This window comes from Zonotrichia albicollis, chromosome 3 (assembly GCF_047830755.1).
Source record: "Zonotrichia albicollis isolate bZonAlb1 chromosome 3, bZonAlb1.hap1, whole genome shotgun sequence".
Classification (NCBI taxonomy): domain Eukaryota; kingdom Metazoa; phylum Chordata; class Aves; order Passeriformes; family Passerellidae; genus Zonotrichia; species Zonotrichia albicollis.
The window spans coordinates 59,195,178-59,216,220 of NC_133821.1; the positions used below are offsets into that span (position 1 = coordinate 59,195,178).

The 21,043-nt window shown below is 35.3% G+C and overlaps 1 protein-coding gene across 12 annotated transcripts in view; it reads right to left on the reverse strand.

Annotated features, from left to right (window-relative positions):
- STXBP5 (syntaxin binding protein 5) overlaps positions 1-21,043 on the reverse strand; it is a 115,712-nt gene that overhangs the window by 56,590 nt on the left and 38,079 nt on the right. For all 12 annotated transcript variants that reach the window (XM_074537570.1, XM_074537571.1, XM_074537568.1 and 9 more), the window contains 5 exons: positions 17,154-17,288; positions 15,918-15,981; positions 13,462-13,545; positions 4,485-4,608; positions 3,306-3,384 (listed from right to left, as the gene is read on the reverse strand). In XM_074537570.1, the coding sequence (XP_074393671.1) occupies positions 3,306-3,384; positions 4,485-4,608; positions 13,462-13,545; positions 15,918-15,981; positions 17,154-17,288 (486 nt within the window). The remainder of the gene's footprint in view (positions 1-3,305; positions 3,385-4,484; positions 4,609-13,461; positions 13,546-15,917; positions 15,982-17,153; positions 17,289-21,043) is intronic.

Sequence of the window (21,043 nt, forward strand, 5' to 3'; positions counted from 1 at the left end):
GAACAAACATCTGTCTCAAGTATGACCTAAACCTCTGTCAGATACACTTGTGAAGTGTGTCTGAATTTGTAGTAAGAGCCCAGCACATCCCTCTGGCAGGGAGGGATGATCACAGACAGAAAGCAGTTCCTGTTCCCCATAACAAACATCTAACTGGCATATTAGAGACAAGATTAGGAGTTTTAAATAGAATTGATTCAGAAATACTGATGAATAAACTGGCTGCTGCAGCAGGTAGCCTAACAAAATTGAAGCAGCCTTTATAGTAATCTCTACTGGCATTAGGAACTAGCCAGTGACAGATTTCAAAAGTACTGCCAAAGTAAAGAAGTATGAACAGGCCGGGGACCAAGACCCCAAATTGATAGTAGAAGCACTTAGTATAGTTCAAGATAATGTGTCTTTAGCTTTCAGTTGTATACAAGCACAGTTATGGATACAAGCAACAGCAGCTCTGATCATGTAGGAAAGGGGTGAAGGTAATTTTCCAGCTGAAATTCAGAAAATTGAATGGGATAATGCAATTGATTTTGAAAGGAAGTTTTAATCCTGGTAGATTATGGTGAATTTCACCTATGATCCTATTTCTAATGTGGCCACTGCCTTTGTGCTTACCATATGTAATGCCACTGTTTATGTTATCCATCCCATCATTGCCCTAAGATTAAACCATGAAGAAACAACACTCTATCCTTCAGAACACAGAGTGTGGGCATGAAAAGGTGAATGAAAAGTGGCAGATAGTGAACTTAGAATCCTGCATTACTAGAGAACAAATGGGATTCATTTGCGAAAGCAACACTGCTAAATGCCCAGGATGTGTTTGGACACTGAACAGAGTATTTGTCACTTTGAAATTCATCCAGTCACTGACCAGAAAACTGTGCTCGTATATACTGGAAAAGGGTGTATGTTTGAGAACTGCTTGTGCTGCTGTACAAATTGATAGCAATGATGTTATTCTGTCTAGTGGAAACCATTCTAATCTCTGTATTTGTATTTGTAATTTTGTTAAGATTATTGGGTGTGGTTTTTCGTATTTGGTACCAGTAACATCCCACCAGCTGATTACAGCCAATTACACAATGTGTCACAGACTACCACCTACCCCTATCGGGGCGAACCTTACATTGGTAAAACAATTAATTAAGCACCAAGACCTGTTAGAAGTCTTGAAAGAAATCCGAGAAAGTGGAAAGAAAACCTTAATTACTGTCCAACATGGTACAAAAGAAATAACCAGAGTTCTGCAAAGAATAAAATACGGATAATCACTGGTGAGATGTGATCTTTAGGTGATCACCAACTGCAAATGGAATCTTTGATAAGTTGTGCCACCCTATTCTAGTTTTACTAATATTAGTTGGGATAAGCTTAGGATTATCTATTACATTGTTAATTTGGAACTGGAGAATGCTACAACGAATAGCTGTACTAACCTCTTTGTCGAATGTACATGGTAAAGCGCTAAAAGACACTTATTGTCGTGGAAATTTTCCTTAAGTAAAAGAATTTACTTATTTCCTAGGAAAGGGGGGAATGAGACAGAATATCCATCCTGAACTAGGTAAAGTGTCTAGGAGAGGTGAAGGGTCTGTGGAGCTAAAGCTGAAGGAGAGGCCGCGTTCCAGAGACAGCAAGGAGACAGAGAAAGAAAAACAGAAAAACCACGAGGTCAATCTGCCCCCGACTTAGGAATTCCTTCGATAAAGAAGAATTAGTGCTAAATGTCATGTGGAATGAATATGTATGAACTTAATTTGAAACTGTATGCATATGCATTTGGAAGGGGGGATAAAAAGGGGACTCGGAGTCTCCAGGGGCACGCATGCCCTTTTGGGGAGTCTTGCGTCCGGCGCGCGTCGTAATAAAAGCATACCGGGCTTTACAACTTTTACAAGTTGTGAGGTTTCTTCTTTTCTCCGCAAAACAGAAGAGAGAAAACAATTCTACAAAATTGTAGATTTAATAGTACACTGAAAATAAAAAAAAGAAGATAGAGAGAAGAATAAATTGAAATGTATCAAAACATTCCATTTGGATAAACACCACAAACTGAGAGGCACAACAGAAAAAAAAAAAAAAAAGCCAAACCAGGAAAAAGTAGTTTTTTGTAGAGTTATTAGAAATTATACTAGAATAAACTCCTCCTTATACCATGTGAAAAGTCAAGTAGTTTTCACATTGTAATACTATGTCACAGAACAAGCTCCAAAGTAATTGTCTCTTTCAGAATGACTATTCAGAATAAAAGAAGGCTTTTGATTGCAGGAATTGTAACTTGCCGAAACTGAGATTTTTTATTATCTCTCTTTAAATCAGATTTTGATATTTCAGCTGAGAAAGGAGTACGCAGACAGATGTAGACTTTTGCAAGTAAAATACACTTTCCAGATGATGATAGATTTTTATAAAACTGGGAGCCGGCCACAGTTTTAAGTTTCTATTTACCTCATTTTTAGCAGAAAATAGTAATACCTAAAGCCAGTGATATTATGAGTATAGAAACACAACACTGCATTGCATCATTTAATAAACCAACTTCTACAGATTTGAATGCCTGAAAAGCAAATATAAATGGTACACAAACCCCCCAAATATAAAAGAAAACAAAGAAAGAAAAAAAAATCCACTTTTGCAAATAGCTGAACAGATTTCCATGAATATTTTATCTTAATATTGCACTTTTTACTCAAACACTTTGGAACCACAAATAAAAGAAATTCCACACAGTTCAGGAAATCCATCCACCCTAGCTGCAGTCTGGGTAACAAAACACGCTACTTTATAGATCCTATAATTGCATCTGAGCCTCTTGTTGCAATTACTGCTTTGTTACATTCTCAATATGCATAATTGGGCATATTTCACGGCATAGAAAAATGTCATGTACTAGAAAAACTTCTGTTAATAACATTTCAGGTGGAGGAACATGCATTCAAAATTAAGAATATTCAATTTGGGATACTATTTGTCAAAGTTCAATTTATCATGTCAGTGTTTTGGTGTCTTCTTTGCTTCATCAGCCTTTTTTTCTCCAGAACTCTCAAAAAACGAAGCAAAAATGCATACAAGTTTTAGTAGCATGAAAGAAGAGTGTAGATAATGAATTAGCAGCATTGTTAGTTTGTATACAGTAATTCATTCACACAAATTTTTGTATTTTATTCATCAATATCTGATTTATTAAAGCTAAAACAAAGCTGTACCATCAGAATATGCACCCCAACAACAGGGAAACAAAGTCCATTCCCAGAGTGTTGCACTGTTACATATGCTCATTTTGCATACAAAACAATTCTTACCCAGCTCTAGTTGTTTTATATTCCACCTTAAGGATAGGTTTGCAGGGTTCTGGCTTCTTTCCATCCTTCAGCTGCTTTCCTAAAGTAAATTATTTTCCTGCATTAATCTTGCAGTTCCATAACATTATGGCAAGTAATGAAATTCACTGTGCAGCTTGAGAAGTATAAAATTCACACAACATACATTCAGCAACTTTGACAGTAATAGAGTATGCCTTGGAATAATATAATTAAACATTTCTTAAAGCTCTCAACACACCAACTTTGAAGGTTTAGGAAAAACAGCAACTCCAAACCTGACTGCTATAGAAAATTTGTTTTCAAACATATAATCTTCCCCTAAAGTGCTGTTTTAAGTAGCACTAGGAGATTTAAAATTTATGTTGTGCCTACCCTTTTGCAATTAAAATTGGTCAGCTTACAAGTAAAGTGAGGTTTATCCTAAGTATTGTCCTTAAGGGCTAAGACTTCAATTGAGCATGAAAAGCCCATTCTCTCATAACTGTGCAATTATCCTTACTGATACATTCACACACATCCATCCATTTACTTAAGATGGAAGGATGTGTGTGGATGTATCAGTAAGTAAATAAGTAAATAAGTTGCAAAGACATGAAATAGAGACGTGCACATCATGTAAGCCTGGCATTTGTGTACAACTTACTAGAAGAGCAGCAGTATATTTCACAGAAGAACAACATGCAATGATAATTTCCTAGATTAACATTAATACAAGAGCACTCAGAAGTGGGAGCATCTTACCAGAGGCTATTCTTGTTCTGTTACAAACCCTCCCAAAAATTTATGTGGTAATCCACACATTTATACATAAAACATGTACTTGCTTATATGTATTTTAAACAATCTATGGGATTCTGATATGAGCAAAAAGCAAGTCCTGCAAAATATGCATTAGTTAACTCTGAGATCAGTGTAATTGTGAAAGACAAGCTTTAAGTTTAGAGAATTAGAAAAAGCTGTACTGATTTGGATTCTTATTCCATAATGATTTTTCTTTTCAAGTGAAATCCATGAGAAACTGGCATGACTGAGAAAGATTTTTACTGCATTGCAAGTACACTTTTAATACTTGTTTTTTGCAAAACACGCTTCTATTAAAAACAAGTTCTCTGTGTTTTAAGAGCTGTCAAGTGCATTGGGTATCCATTTTCACCTTACCATGTGGAGTGATCGTCTGGAATGGCTTGGTAGGAGATTTTACATTCCATATGGTCAAGGTACCATCTGAGTGACTACAAATGAATTGTTTGCCTTCATGATGCCAAGCCACAGAGTGGATAGCCTATGCAAGAGAAAGCAGAACAACATAAGCTGGGTATCTTATTATCATTTTATTCTTATACCTTCCTAAATGATATTAAACAGAAAACACCAATTAGAAAAATTACTAATTAAATAATACCTATCCTATTATGTCTTAATTTAACCACATCAAGTTTTCCAAGTTTTTTTTTTTTTACATAAGAAGTACTTTCAGACACACTTTACCCATCAAAAATACTGTCTTCTCTGTTTAGGGGGAGCCCACCCTCCTCAGCAGAGTACTGAAGTATTCCTCCATGAAGGGTAGCATGAAGACAATAACTGCAAGCACTTATTTAAGCTTTGCTAACCAAAATTTTTCACTATTGGGAAAAACATATTGTCCAGACAAAAAATATGGGATGAGATTATTAAGTTCAAGTATTACATATTGTTTTGAGATGTTTATGTGAATGTGCACAAGAGGCAAGCATTAGGTCAAAACTTCCATAAAACACAAATTGAAGTAACAAGATTTTTTTGAAATTATGATGATGAATGCAAAGTATTAGCCTGGATGCTCTAATATTGCAATGGCAGCTTTGAGGTGCAGGAAAACACAAGAATCTACTAGTAAATCTTTCCATAAATACAAAATCATCTCTAGATTCCTAAAATTAGGAATGGAATGATTACACCATACCACATAAAAGCTACAGAAAACAGCTAAATAAATGAAATCTAGCTGCTGCCTTCAGGCAAGAGGAAAGTAAACAATGATGCAAAGAATACAAATAAGGCAAAAATATTGACTAGCAAGAAAGGATTGGTGCCATTTCTGCTTCCAGCACCTCTGTTAGTAAATGGAAACATGATGGAACCATTTAGTGATATTCAAAGTAGTTTTAGTTATAACATGAAAGTATCAGTAAGTAATGAAACCCTAAAGTATTTCTCTACTATCCAGAAGGTGCAAAAGGAACTGTTAACTGCAAGAAGTACAGAACTTTGGTATTACTGAAAAGCTAGATTTTATAATGAAGACATTACTAAGCTAGAAAAGCAGGTGCTGAATAAGTGAAAACTGATGGACTTCACCCTCAGTGGGTACCTTCAGTAGTGATTCTGTCTGTAAAAGGGCTTACACTCACTCCTGCTCTGCAGGGACCTTGGGATTTCCTCTGTGAGGAAACCTGGGTGTGTGAGCAGCAGAGAAATGTGACCAGCAATGACAACCTAAGCAGCAATTACTGGGTGAAGAGCACATCTCAGGACAGATCCAAGTGAGCTTTGCTCAACCTGATTATACACAGATCAGGTCTTCATATTTCATGAAGTTATACAGAGGGACAAGACAGGTTCCAGCAAACTGAATGGGAGAATCCAGAGCTTAAATGACAGAGGAAAATGGCTATGCTACATGAGTCTAGAGTCTCCAATAAAAATTTCCCCAATATAAACTAATATAACATCTGGATATATGTAAACTACATATTAAGTTTAGCATTTCTTTGTGAAATTTAATATTGCTCCCTATGTATTGTGGAATCACTACAGATTTTTTTAAGACAGATTTTGTATACCAGTATGACATTTACGCATGTAGCTCAGAAACAAACCTACATGCCTCACATGATGTCTCCTACTATCAAAGTGAAATACTCTCGCTCATTCTGCCTGTCAAATAAATTTTTATATAGCAAAAACTGGTATTATAAAAGAAATCTTGCATAAATATTGAGTTTTTATTTACCAACATCATACCAAATAAAGCAAAGGGTCAACAATTTTGAGCGTGCAGACTCAGTAAAGAGAATGCTGCATTTAAAAAAGCTCATCACTGACAAAATAAATGTCTACAGCAGGCTTAGCAATACAATATATTCAGTACATTTTAAATAATCTTCCATATGAAGCCTAACCTTGACAACAGTAGGCAGCCCATAGTGTAAATGAAACAGTTTGATCCACATTTATGTAGAAATAGGTCTTAAAAACTATCTCTACAGTAGGAGAGCAAGTTTCACAAAAGGAAGCAAGAAAAATCTGAGAAATGATCACTTCTTTCCTTTCTTGAAAGAGATGTCAAGAGAAGGGAAATGCAACAACTTGTTACTCTTGAAACAGCAATAATGCTTAAGAAGATAAAAAGATCTGAGCACAGAGGAGAAGAATGATTGCTCTCACTTTCTGCAAGGAACATGGAGGTTAAAAAAAACAAACCTCTGAAAGAGAACAACAAGCCTTTTGGCTTTATGGCTATTTACTGCCTAGTTTTAGTCTCTTTAGTTTTAGAGTCACTTGTTATATTTAGTAATGCAGCTAAATATTTTTAAAATATAACTGAAAAATATGCTTTATGTTTTTTTAAATAATCCAACTAACACCTCTGTGGGCTGATAAACTTTTGCATAGAGCAATATCCTTTGCAATCACACAATTCACAAATTCTTGTTAGCCTAAAAAATAAAAATCAACTTCATAAGTAGCTCCAGCACTATCTCAAGGTACACAACAAGCTGGCCTAGTGACAAGAAAGTTATAATGAAAAGAGTGCAATAACCTTAAGTAGTACTAGTTAGCTGATAGCACCAGCAAGCATCTCAATCTCCAAAACAAAACTGATATCTGAAAAATCATCTCTATACACAAGAGCAAAGAAGTTTTAACATTTTCCAGAGTTAATATTAGTGCTGGAATCTGGAGGAATGCATAAAATAGAAAAATGAAGCAGAATCCACTGAGTCTGCAAAACAAATTTTCTAAGACACTAAAGAGCCACTAGGAGTAGTATATTATTTTACACTAAACTTACTGATGCAGAATAAAACATTATGTTTTAATCTTAATTCTCACCATGATTAAAACTTCCTGTTTTCTTTTTGGTACCATAATGCAGCAGCATGCTTATATCAGCTGGTGCAGATTTAACTGTGTCACAAATAATTTCTGGTCACATGGGACCAGAAAGTAACCCCTTATAACAAGATCATACCCAAGTATCACAGATGATTGTTGTATTTAAGGCATTTTTATCCATTATTGGAGTTGTCTGCACAGGTAAACCGAGTCCTGACCTAACTTTCATTCTGAGTCCTTCCATTTATGAACATGAACCAAATTCAGGGAACCTTAACAGAAACTCAAACAGAAAGAACTCCAAGAAAAAGGTAACCAACTTTGTCTAGATAAAACTTTATATTTAATTAATTACCACTGAAGGTTTCCTATTAGAAATATTCCTACTATCCCCTTCATTTACTTCAAATTTAAGGTACTTGTTCTGGACTCTAGGGAAGTTTGTTTCAAGACTTCTGAGACAGTTATGTATTTTCTGGGGAAGTGGGGAATTGAATCTTACTTTTTTGACTAACAACACAATTGATTTTGCTGTCCTACATATGCCTAAACTTTATTAGAAATTGTAGAATCTATCCCTGAGTTTTATGTAGAGACAGGCTGTACTCAAACACAAAATCAATTCACCATCTCTTCCAGAAAGATGATCCCATGTGGAAAAATTACTGCTATGCTGCCTGCAAAGAAGGTGAGTATACCTGATTTTAAGACAGAAACATTTTTGCAGCTACTGCAGCAGTTAACTGAGGGAGACTTAGCAATCACAAATAAACCAAAAAAAGCCTGAGGAACAAAATTAAAAGCATTTATATGCAAGACTCCTACAGAAATACCTTAAGTATATCACTAGCTTTTCAAGAGATTATTGCATACTTAAAAACATTTTGCGAAATTTATTTTCTTCTGCAATAGCTTGTAAATATCCCTGGAAATAACTATTAGTTCTTGGTACTTTTAGGAAGTACAAAAATGAATAATTTAAATGCAACCTTGCAATTTAAGAGACAAGTTCATCAATAAAGACTGAAGCTTTTATGGTATTTTTCCACCAGGGAAGTTTAGCTGTTTCAATTCATTAAATACTGATACAAATAATCCCATTATTTTAAATTCATACATATTTTAGCCACATGCATATGATTTTGGAACATTTTGAGACCACACTTCTCATCTTTATGATTTAACCCCAGGCAGAAACCAGGCACCACAGTGCTGTTCACTCACCAGTGGGATGCGGGGTAGAATAAAAAAAAAAGGTACAACTCATGGGTTGAGGTAAGAACAGTATAATAATTCAATAAAAAGAAGTTTTCAGAACAACTAAAACATCAGTGTGTTATCCAAATTATTCATAGTGAATCTAAACACACAACTCTTTGGTAGGTACTAGAAAGAAAATTAAACCTATTCCAGCCAAAACCAGAACAGCGCGTGGAGGATTTCAATGATGTAAACACAAAAGTTATTAATTTAAGCAGTTTACCCTGTTTTCAAGAGAAATATTTTAATCCAGTTTTCTAACACCAAATTTAGACTACTGCAAATATAGAATACACTAGAGACATTGATAAGTCCTTTCATAATTCCTTGGATTTCTCAATGATCCTTTACTCTTGCGACATTAATTGAGCTTGAAATACACTGTGCATGACTGGCAAAGCCCATGATTAGTTATTCTGCAAACCAGCCTGGTTATTTACCATATCTTATCCAGATTTCAAAGCCTTATTATGACAGTCCTTTAATTTCCAAGGATATGGGCAGCATTTTTGCTTAACATGAATGGATGATACTGACTCCTTTTCTACCGGTTCACCAAAATATACAAAGAAAGTATTTTAAACCTATGCTAACTCTCTTGTCAACAACCTAAGGAAGGGAAAAAATGTGGTGAAAGGAAGAAAACAAACAAAAAAAAGTAGCTAATGAGACTTAATTGACAATACAACATGAAGATTGTTTTGATGAAATGAAATACATTGACACACTTTGGTTTCTGGCAAGTCACATACTGGGGTTGTTTCGCTTTCTCCTGTCCTCTTAATTCCACAAGCTACTTTGACATGTTTTTAATGCTCTAAAATAATCTCTTACACTCAACCATGTACCAGAACAGTGAGTCTAAAAATAGTAATCTATAATGCATTATAGTTAATGCTGTCAAATCTTACTTGACATCAGAACAAACAAAATATTACTTGAAGAACAGACTTGATTATAAAACAAGCTTTAGTTTTCAGAAGTTACAGTTGAGGGATTTGGGGGTTTTTTTTAGGAAAAAAATACTTGAGAAATTTGTTTAATTTCTTTCATGAACATACAGGTTGGGAAATGACTGCAATATAAACTGTATTTCACACAGAAATGCACAGCGTACTTTCCTTAAATCCCCAATGTCCGCATATAAAAGGCTTAAGAATGATGCAAAAGGAATTTAGTCTTACTGTTTCATTGAGCCTGCCCAAGACAAAAGGGATGTTTTGAGTAAAAGGTTTCAAAGAAATTTCCTAAACAAAAGTTCATTTGCAAGTTACAGTTCCATTATGTACAATTAATTTCCTCCAAATTCTCTGAAAAAGAATGTTACACTTGTGCATTATTCTGAGTAATTTTAAATATTCAAAGTATTGCTGTTATAATAAAAAATATGCATTACTTTAAGTTCAGGATTTAATTCATAATATAGAAAGATCAACTACAAATTATAGCTAAATTCTTTGAATTTTCCTGTAAGTAGAATGTTCTGGAGGGAAGAACATGCCAGCAATCAGCAGTAACCCTAATCATGACCTAGAGCTGCTTCCCTCAGCCATGGTTAATGCCACCCACCTGCTCCTGTCCTTGGGGTGAGTGTCTTAGGGTCCTTGTGCTGCAGCTGTTTGCCCTGGGTGCTGGGAAGGCACACGTGTTCAGAGAGGAAGAAAGTGTGCAGAGTTCCATTAACCTGGCTTTCAGGCAGCAAATGAGACTGCCCTACCACAACATGGGAATTTGCTTCAAGAAAGCCTCCTAAAGGTCAGGCCATTTGAAATAAAACCAAGCAGGAAGCTACAAACCCGTATAATTGGATTCAACATTTTCCCTCAGGAAATAACAGGTATCTTCCCACAGACCTCTGGACACGCCAAGATTTTGACCCTCATTAAGATCTTCTTCCTCTGCTAAGGAAGAAAGGATGACATTTGGATCCCTGCACACATCTGAAATTTTGAGTTAAGAAAGTTGCATCAAGTGATGGTGAAAGACCTTCCAGTTGCATGCTTTAAGAATAATATCAACTACAAAGCAATGAGAGAAGAGGAAACCAATGCAATGGCAAAGTTTCCAGCAAATGTTCTTTATGGTATCAATGTCCTGGCCACCCTGCTCATGATCCCTGGGGAAGCCTAGCCACCCACTAAGATGGCAAATGTGACAAGATTGGACTAAGTAGCTCTCTTCTTACTGGTTGTCAACTCCTCACTCAGAAGAGCTCTCATCAAGAACAAGCAGAGAACCAAGCGCATAAATCCTGAGGCTTCAATTCCTGCTCCTGCGATGGGGCAGAATGTCACATGCATTACCGTCAGTGAGAGAAGAGGTGAAGCATGTTGTGACATGAGATGCTCCCTGTCCCTTGAGGGTAGGTTGGCACACATGTTCGTGATGGAACACAGCCCTTACAGTCAGTGTATGAAAGAAGCTCTCTAACAACACCATGAAACCAGGAAATCAAGAAGAAGCTGGCCAGAAAGATTCTCTGCACAGAAATGTCCAAATTCACACAGTTTGTTAGCAGGAAACAAAATGGCCAAGAACTTTGCTCTGTGTCACAGTAACCAGAGACAGAGGAGATCTCTTGAGACAGGGCACTGCTCCACTCTGAGTCTTCTGTGTGCCCACTCCCATGAGCAAGGAAACCACTACATTACCAGATTGTCACTTTTTTCTCTTCCCTTCCTAACCATTCCCAAGTTAAGATAAACACACTTCTTTACTGGGTCTGACCTGAGGTATTTCATTACTTCTTCTGCAAAAAAAACCCCTCAAACTGAAGATCTAGATGCATTCACTTCTGAATCCTAAAGAAATTCAAAGATTTAACACCTGAACTATTCACTGATCTCTGCAGCCTCTCAAGTCAGAATTGGTTCCAAAAAGTACTGAGACAGATATTAATTTTTAAATAAATGGACCACAAGAAAAAAAAAAAACCAAAACCAAACAGAATCAGAATAAGCAGCATGGTGTCGACCTTAGGTAAGTTTCTAGAAACTGCAACAAAAATTTAATAAAGAATAGAGTTAATTGACATATGGATGAGTATAATACACAGATAGAAGTAGTCAACATGCTAAATACCTCTCAACATGAGAGGTAATTGTAGTCAAACCTCCAAGAATGGTAACAGGCATGAGGTTCATGGAAACACCACTTAAGCTGTCTACAAAATTTTCAAAGTCCTTGAGCAATGTATCTCAAAGGAAGCTAAAACTAAACAGATTAGATAGCTTTGAACAAGTAAATAACTGGTTAAGGAAGTAAAGCAATCTGGAGTAAAGACAGGCTGGCACTAATTGATTAGTTCATGGATGAAGTTAAATGGCGGAGACCCTCAGGGATCTCATCTGCTCAGTTTATTCATAAGCAACTTGGAAAATTAGAACAACAATATTAAGACAGTAAAGTCTGCTGACAGTACCAAACCACACTCAAAGCAGAAATCAGGATTTCAGTGAAAAACTGCCGAAAAACTTCAATTTTTACTGTCCAACTATGTCAATAAAAAACAATGCCTAATTGTCAGGACTTTGACCTGACAAGTGACACCTGAAGAACAAGTCTCTGGTTTTACAGTTGGGTGTTTCAAGGAAGCATCTGCTTTATGCTTGCAGCATCAAAAGGCTAATCCAATATCAAGATCAAGAGAGAAAGAAAGCAAGGCCAAAGACGATTATTCCACATGACAAATCCAGTGTGCCCACATCTTCATATAAACTATGCTGCTGTGCTTCTGTTTTACAAAACAAAGATAAAATAGAATGGTTTAAAAAGTTAGGGAAGAACACAACAAGTAAGAGGTCTAGGAAGAAAAAGATGATAAAGACATGAGTAAATTTATAAAAAAAAAATATAAAGGGAATTAATTAGGTTCATGCAATGAAAATGGAAGGGAGAAAGATTGCTCTTTCCATAACACATTCTGGGGCTTATATGGACATTTCTGATGATCTAAGGCTTAGACTACTTCAGAGCCTCCTCCTCCAAGCAAACTCTTGACTGGTAGAATACACAGAAGTACAAGTACTGAGCCAGAACTGCCACCAAAAAAACCCAACAACCCTGTCCCCCTTCCCCAACAAAAACCCTAAAGCTGGTACTGAACAATGACAAAGCTATTTTACAGTTAACAAAATGCAATCAAGACCAATTTTATATTATTTTAAATTAAATACATCAACTTTTATCTTATGCTGACTCATTTTTCTTAATCTCAGTTGTTCAAAAAGTCTGTTCTGTCAAGAATCAAGTTTTAAAGAAATGAATGGCACCTAATACCACTGTTTTTTTAAACCTCCCCCAGTCTTATTTCAAAGAGAATTGATCATGATCTTACTCTACAGAGAAAAGGTGGTTAGAGAAATGTTGTAGTGAGACTATTTATTTCGTGCTTTTTCCCCTACCCTTTTCTCTCACAGTTCCCAGAATATGTGAGAGATTCCAAATTACAGAAATTGATAAACCATCTTCTTTCAACTTAAGCCCTTAACACAGGTGAAAGTCACGATTAACAGAAATAAGATCTAAAAGCTTAGTGAAGAAATCCAATCCATGCCACCATTTACACACTTAAACTCAGTGAAGTTGTTTGGTCTGAAGTTTATGATCCAAGCCCTACTGCTCTTTTAGAGAAAACTTCCAGTACTTGCAATTTCAAAGAGACCTACTTATTGATCCACTGGTGACAGAAGCAGGAGATTAAAAAATAATAAAAGTCACTATTTGAGTAGGGAATTATATGCTCAGAGTAAGTAATGCAGATGAAAAATGTTACCTCATCATGTGTATATCTGTAATCTGCCTTCTTTGACTTCAGGTCCCATAATACCACCGTCCCAGATTCAAAGCCAATCAGAAGCTGCAATAAGAAAATACATTAATTCTTTATAAGGAAAATCAAAATGATATCATTTGCCATCCTGAGGTTCTTGTCCAAAAAGACATGCAGCATAATAGTACATGTAGTAACAGCAAGTAGTTATAAAAACAAAAATTAAAGAGGCAAAGGCCTCAACATTAGAAAGGTTTACTTTGTTTTTATTGGCCTCAAGTTCCAGAAAATATAATGGACATTCATGCAAAACTAGAAAATAATCAAAGTATCCTTCTGAAGTTTCCTTGGAAATCACTTTGAGTTGCAGAAAGATCTATATTAACCCTTGCTATGCATATTCCACCCTGAGTGAAAATAGGGGGTGTTGAAAAGGACAACTTCATTGTGCATTTCCCTCACTGCAATTCATTCTGCTTACATTTGCTGGAAGAATACAACATTCCCCCTGAAGTTCTCAGTAAGAATTCATTGTCTATTAAGAAACTATATACTATGACGTTTCTCCAGAAGTTAATCACAATTGAGATAACTGGCTGAAGGAACCTCAAAAACATTATTTGTTCATAGGAAAAAAGCTAGATAAACTAAACTAGATAATTTCCCAAATAATCCTTTTGCAAGAAGCAAGTTTAAATCTTTACTGCAGGGAGTGAAGACTCAAATTGCTCATAACAATTGTTCTAACACACCATTGACTATTTAAGTGTTTCAGTCTCCTAACTTTACTGCTACTTCTCTTAATGGAAAAAAAAGACATAAACCATGTCCAACATAAGGCAGTAGGAAAAATGCAGTGCCACACCTAAAGGTTTTGCCTGGACAGTGTTTTCAGAATGTTAAGATTTTCAAAGTATGTCTCCAGTACTAATAGATGTCCTATAAGCTCACAAATAAAATATTTCATCTCTTTCAGTGCTATACAGCACTAAAATATCATAAATATTAGACATGTTTGATCTAGTAGAAGTGAATATTCAATTTTTCCCATTAACATTATGTGTGTGTAGACAAGATTATTTTAAAATGATTATATGTCATATACTATAATTTTTCTATTTTAACTTAAAACATTAGAAAATCCACTGTGATTAGAAGGCTAAAAGCATGAACACATTTTAAAAGTGTGTACACAGGGGATTTTTGCAACTACACGGGGCTTTTTTAGTAATGTTTTCCTTACAAGAAATAAGAAAAGCATAAGGTCAAGATCTCAAAACACTTATTTATAGCCTGATGAATAAAACCAGTAATTTTTAAACTTTAATTGACAATAATTGGATGTGGGGTGAAATACATCAAAGTTAATTGATCACTTGTATTTCCTGAAATTACAACAGCTTCATTGCATTCATATGCTACAGTCCATAAGCCTGGAATGTGATTCAAACCTAATTCTACAGAGAAATCCATTAGTTATGCACTTACTGCAGTGAGCATCATACTAATAAAAAATACTCTACTCATTAAATTCTCTGCTGGATTGAAACCTCAGGTGTTTAGGGTACAAGCTGATAACAAGCTAAAGCTTTCAAACCACTGCTAAGACAGTGGGATCATTCCCTCTCTCCAATTTGATCTACTGCTGACATGAAAAACACAATGCAGACAAAAAATATTCCTCCAGCCTATGTAGAGCACTAGTAAGCAAAATTGTATGTCACAAGACAAGGACTCCTGTCTTGCAAGGGCTTCAAGAACATTCACTGTAAAACTTCTTTTAAGATGAATAGAAGATTATGTTAATACTATCTCATAAGAACAAAACTACAAGTCTAATACATAGATCTTTCTCACATATTTTGGTTTATTTTTCTGAAATATCTTGTTTTTCTGTAGGCCAGTTTCATCAGCAAACAGCATCTAGTGATCATATTAAATGGCCTAATATGGGAGTATGAGTTAGATGCCAAATTCCACAAAACCCTCAGATTAGTTAATCTAAAGACAAAGTACATGGTATTCTATAAAAATATGCTATATAAATAAGCATATAAAAGTTGTGAAATAACACACAAGAGCACGATAAAGTGGAATTAATTTCTATCACACTTTAAGCATTCTGGTTATGATTGATTGATGGTTTTTTTGTAACATCTTCATTTTTATCACCATAAGTAAAATTCTCTGCTTTTATTTCCAAATGTTTTGCAGCTAATTATTTTCATCTCTGTTTTCAAATTACAAGATGATTTATTCCAGTAATGTGTCCTACACTCATGTCTGTACTTGGTTTTATGTTACTTTCAATGAAGTAACTTTATGTTACTTACAAAAAAGGCCTAAAGCCTTTGTTGTTCTTCATATACTTAATCCTTCCTTAAATAGCAGTGGTATGTAAACTTTAAAAAAGTCTTGGTGTGAAAATAATGTACTGAAGAGTCTTTAAAATATCCTACCTTTCCTTCATCCATTGGATTGTCACTAATGTGGACAACAGGTCCTGGGTGAGATTTGGATGACCTGAAAAAGAAACATTTACATTAAAAAGAATTGTCCCCTGCCCTAAATGGCATCTCAAAATGATTTGAAGTAATACAGATTCTGCAGATACAGGCTCCACATAAGCAAGTTGTGACATTTCAAAATGGAGTTACTTTCACTTTTATCTTCAAGCCCATAAATACTGTGTCTGTTTGTAGACATTTAGTTTCTGTCTTGAGGAAAGACTAATTTATTGCCTATCAACAACAACAACATAAAAAACCCACCAATTAACCAAACAAAACAAACACATTAACTTTAAACATTTTATCTTAATATCTGTTGTTACAGAATTGACACTGTAGGACCAAATGTTTACTTTTACACTGGAATACAGGTTTTGCCATTATTTGTAAACTGCCCAAGATGGCCATTGTTACAATAACACAGAATTAACACTTTATGTGGACTTCCTGCTACTGAAGAAGATGGACTAATACAGAGCTGTGTTTGCTTCAACACCTTTTGGCAAGTGACAGACTTTATGTATTTTGGAAAGAAGATGTACTTGGAACAAAACACCAATCCTTTGTTTGGTCTGAAGTTTAAGAAAAGAAAGAGCAGCACACAACTACATCTTTCTCCCACTAACCACTACATTTGTACATACAATTTTAACATTGAAAAAAGGAGATGTAGTGGCAATAGCTATAAAATGTATTTTGGTCTTGGAATAGACTTATTTAAATTTGCATTTCAGAAAGTCTCTTCCAATTCAGAATATATCAGCCCTCTTAAAAAATGCATTATCTTTACACTTTGGTCTTTAATCCCCAACTGCAGAAGCAACATGTCTGTCCAAGTACCAGCCACACCATATTTTAATGTATATTATTTTTTCTTCTGCTTTATCCCAACACATAGAGATTTTTAAATCTATTTCTATACTGTCTATTTTGTCTATTTCCATGTCTATCCCAGGAGCTATGATAAAATACTGCTAAATTGAAGAAACATATATTAACATCAGCACCTCATATTCTTAAAAATAAAAATATCTACATGACTATGCACTTTGACAGTGTATGTAGTGCAGTAAGATGAATATGGAGGCCTCTCTTGAAAACAATGACATTCCTGCAACTGATGTTAACAACAGCTGGGACATTGCTGTTCCCTCCCTTCCACAGACAAAAATTGGTTAAACTCACAGTTCAATGGCTTTATTCCACATGATGACATAGCCTGAGAGAGTAAATGATTCCACATTGACAATGTGAATGTTTCCTCTTTCAGTGCCCACATACAGCCATTTGCTTTGGAAAGGTAGGTGACAAAATGTTATCCTGAAAGAGAAAGCCACCAAAAAGGAATTAAAGAAATGTCTTTTTGATATCCTACATTGCAAAGTCTATGCTACCAAAAGGTAGAAATAAGGCAACAGGCAAACAGCAATTTGTAGACAAGTTTGAGGTAAAGTAGAGAAGCCAGTACATGACCAAAGTAAGAGATAACCAGACAAAGTAGAACCTTAGGCTGAACAAAAAATAGAAAGCAAGGTATTCTAAAACTCATAAATCATTAAAAAAAAAGAAAAAAAGAAATTACAGTCACCTTTAAAAATTTATTGAAGATATTTGATTGCTGTCATGTCAAACTTAAATTACAATGTTCCTATAGTCTCTGAATCTCCCTTTGGAATCTATCTACTTTCAAGTTTTAAAGAACAAGGGATTTTAGAAGTTTTCAGATGCAGATAAGGTTGATTTCAAGTAAGGAGACAGACAAAAGATATAACTCAAGAAAAGTAAGTTCACATGTCATCTAAATTAATGCCAAAAGAGCAAACCTTAGAATAATCCTAAACAATTATAAAAGTAATTTTAAAAGTAGTTTAAATTTCAGGCTGCAGCTTTACTTCAATCATATTTTCATTTTCTGCCTTTTAGTCTTTTCTTCTGCCAGAAAGGTGTACCTGCACAAGACTCAACAGCTACCAACTGTATGTACCAGCAGAGGACTCCTCTTTGACTGTAGCTCCAACCCAAATACTAGCATTTGAAAACCTGATTATTTGTGCACCCTTGGGTCCTGATTACTGTTGACTATTTCTTCAAGATAAGGAAATAATATCTGAACAAACTGACAGAATGCTAACTTGAAATTGGAGTCTAGAAACTTTCTGAAACCTCTAAACCATTTTAATCTGACAGGGTCTGACATTGAAAGAAATTGCCAGATTACTTAGCTATCAAACTTGGGCTTTCAGAAATGTTTTAGTGATAAGGTAAAACAATTATTCAACAAGAATTTGTTCTGTCGGCTCTAATCCTCAGCTTCACAATTTTTAATGTTCTTGTTTTCTCCCAATTGGGTTGCTTATTGCCAAATCCATGCATCACTTCACAAACCTGTTAAGTATTTATGCAAAGAACAGCTTTAGATCCTTTGCATTAGATGCTTCATACGCACACCAATTTCAGTTGAAAGGAAAATCTAACAGCAGGAAAGAGAGAAATTGCTGTGGCTGAAGAGATGTTAATTTGCACTGCAGGTTTCAAAAGTAAAAACTTCTGTAGTGATATTACCTGGATTCAGATTCAGATACCCCTGGATCGTGGGTTTTTTTCACTTGTTTCTCCCTAATTAGGAAATTGACTTTGCTCAAGCAAATACTAATCTATCTGCTTTCCAACTCAATTTCTAATCCTTGAACATTTATGCCAAAATAAAAGACTGCATTAACTTTTTCACTGACATTTGACAGAAAAAAAAAATACTACATCCATGATTTAAAATGCCCTTCCAACTCAACTTGCAGATGTTGTAACACATTTAACAAGGAATACTAATCTGCAACCACCACAGGTTGAAAACTTGTGTTTCCCCAACATCCTTTAAAAAAGAGGATTTTGATGGAAGCTAAATCACAGACATTGGTACACATTCTTCCTAGGCAGGCAGAATGAAAAGATAAACATAAACCTTCAGCACTCTGGAACACAACAGCAGCTTTTTGTGCCAGCACTTCACATGCCAGAAGCAGCTGGCAACCACATCAGTTGGATCCAAAATCATGGCCTAGCAGCCAGAAAAAATAATCAGTAGCAGGGTTGTAGTCTTGCCTTGATTATCAAGTTAATATTGTTAATTACAATTGTCCAATGCTTTGGTTATGAAAACCAATCTATTTCACATCATTTGAAGTGGGCAAAAATAAAAGTTTGGCCTTCAGTTTTGACTGTTATAGCCCAAGGGCAACATTTAAAGTAGCTCCTCAATATTCTTGATACATTTCTTGAATACACAGGGATTTTCAATTTACTGTCTCCTTTGTGCAACTGAGATTAATTTTGTCAAGAGTTAGCAAACAATGAACTGATTCAATGTTAATAGCAAATGAAGAGAACAAATAGCTTCACAAAATATTTACAAACTCTCAAAGGCAGGAGGTTGAAAAGACTTCAAAATTGAAAGAATAGGCACATAACAGAGTTCTTAACTTTATTTGTAAAAGTATTTTACCATTCTTCTACAGACTTGTGTGATTTGTCTATAAACTAAGAAATATTACTAGGTCTTTTATTTCACAGAAAAACTTGTTAAATCCAAAAGGAATGGCATGATGATCCTGCTATAAGAACCGAGATTTCTCCCTGAATGTAGTAAATGTTATTCATTTGCAAATAAAAAAAAATACTATTTCATTTTCTTAATAGAAAAACTGTATGTCTTCCAACTTTCAGAACTCCACTATATTTTGACTTAATGACTCATTTCAGATAACTGCATTTATTTTAAAAATTTAGAGAATAATATTTCCAACATCAAAGTTCATGCATTGAGCTTTCCGCCTCACTAATTAAGGCTTCACCTTAAGCTATGTATACTTTAAAAAACTTTGGAAGTGTTACAGCCCTCTTAAAAACTAAAAATCAGTGAAGCTAGGACCATCTGAATGGCCTGAGCAGCCTTGTTAGTTCTGCTGAGAATTAGACTGATGTTTGAAGGGACTCAGACTCCTTTTGGAGGATGGAAGCAAAAGGTTAGAGTCTTCTTGGTAGTGATGCAATATCTGCTTATTGCATCACTTGGCCACAGACAGCATTTTTTTGTTCTGAAAAATTAAGATTTTTCTTTCAGAAATCTATCTCTTTGCCACCAGATTAGAATATGCTTCATCCATAATGTATTTTAAGATCAAGAGAAGCAGAATTGGCCATATAATCCTCTAGCCATTTCTACAACTCGAGCAGTCTTCCCCCTCTCTCCCTACCATTTGTGAATGGATATATATATAAAAGTGGAAAATGCAATCAATTGTTGAGAACACATCAAAAACACTACAGATGAAAAAATTTCATGCTTCTCTTTCTTGCACACAAACCCCAACTGCCCGAGAACAATGCAGCAGTCAAAAGTAGACTGCCATACTGCTCTCCTGTAGGAAGCCATTCTGCCCAAAAGTACTAAAATAGAAGCATCTCTGATTTAAAACCGTCCAGTGCTGTAGATCTAAAGCGACAGCCTGGGATTGTTGGAGCCAGCAGCCACAGAAAGCAGGCTTTTGCAGGCAGCTCTTTCATGGCACAACAGATTCCTCATGTTGTCTCCAAGGCAATTTCAGCTCCCTCAGTAAGTGTAGTCCATTTTGTGAAACAGACCAAAGTTTTAGCATAAAACAGTACAGGGCACAGCATGTCATTTCAAATATTTCACTTCCCCATATCTTCACAAAGAGAAAGATCCCTTCATAGAAAAAAAAATGCTTTAAGGAGATTTATCTTTTCAATGTGAAATCTACAGTAAGACTTTAGCATAAACTAACATCACCACTAAAATGAGGCACTGTTATACAACCCCAAAGCAGTCAGGGTAGCTTTAAATTCTCCTGTAGCTGTAATTTACTGTAAGCACAAAATCTTCATCCTCACCACACACATATTTGCAAAGCTGCTCCCTCCCCACTGCTCAAAAAAAAAAAAAAAATACGAACCCAAGACTTTTCTTTCTTGCAAAATTAATTTGTAACAGTTGAACCAATAGTTCAAGAAAACAAAATTTCATACAGAAAAGCAAGTGACACACCCACAGGGGAAAA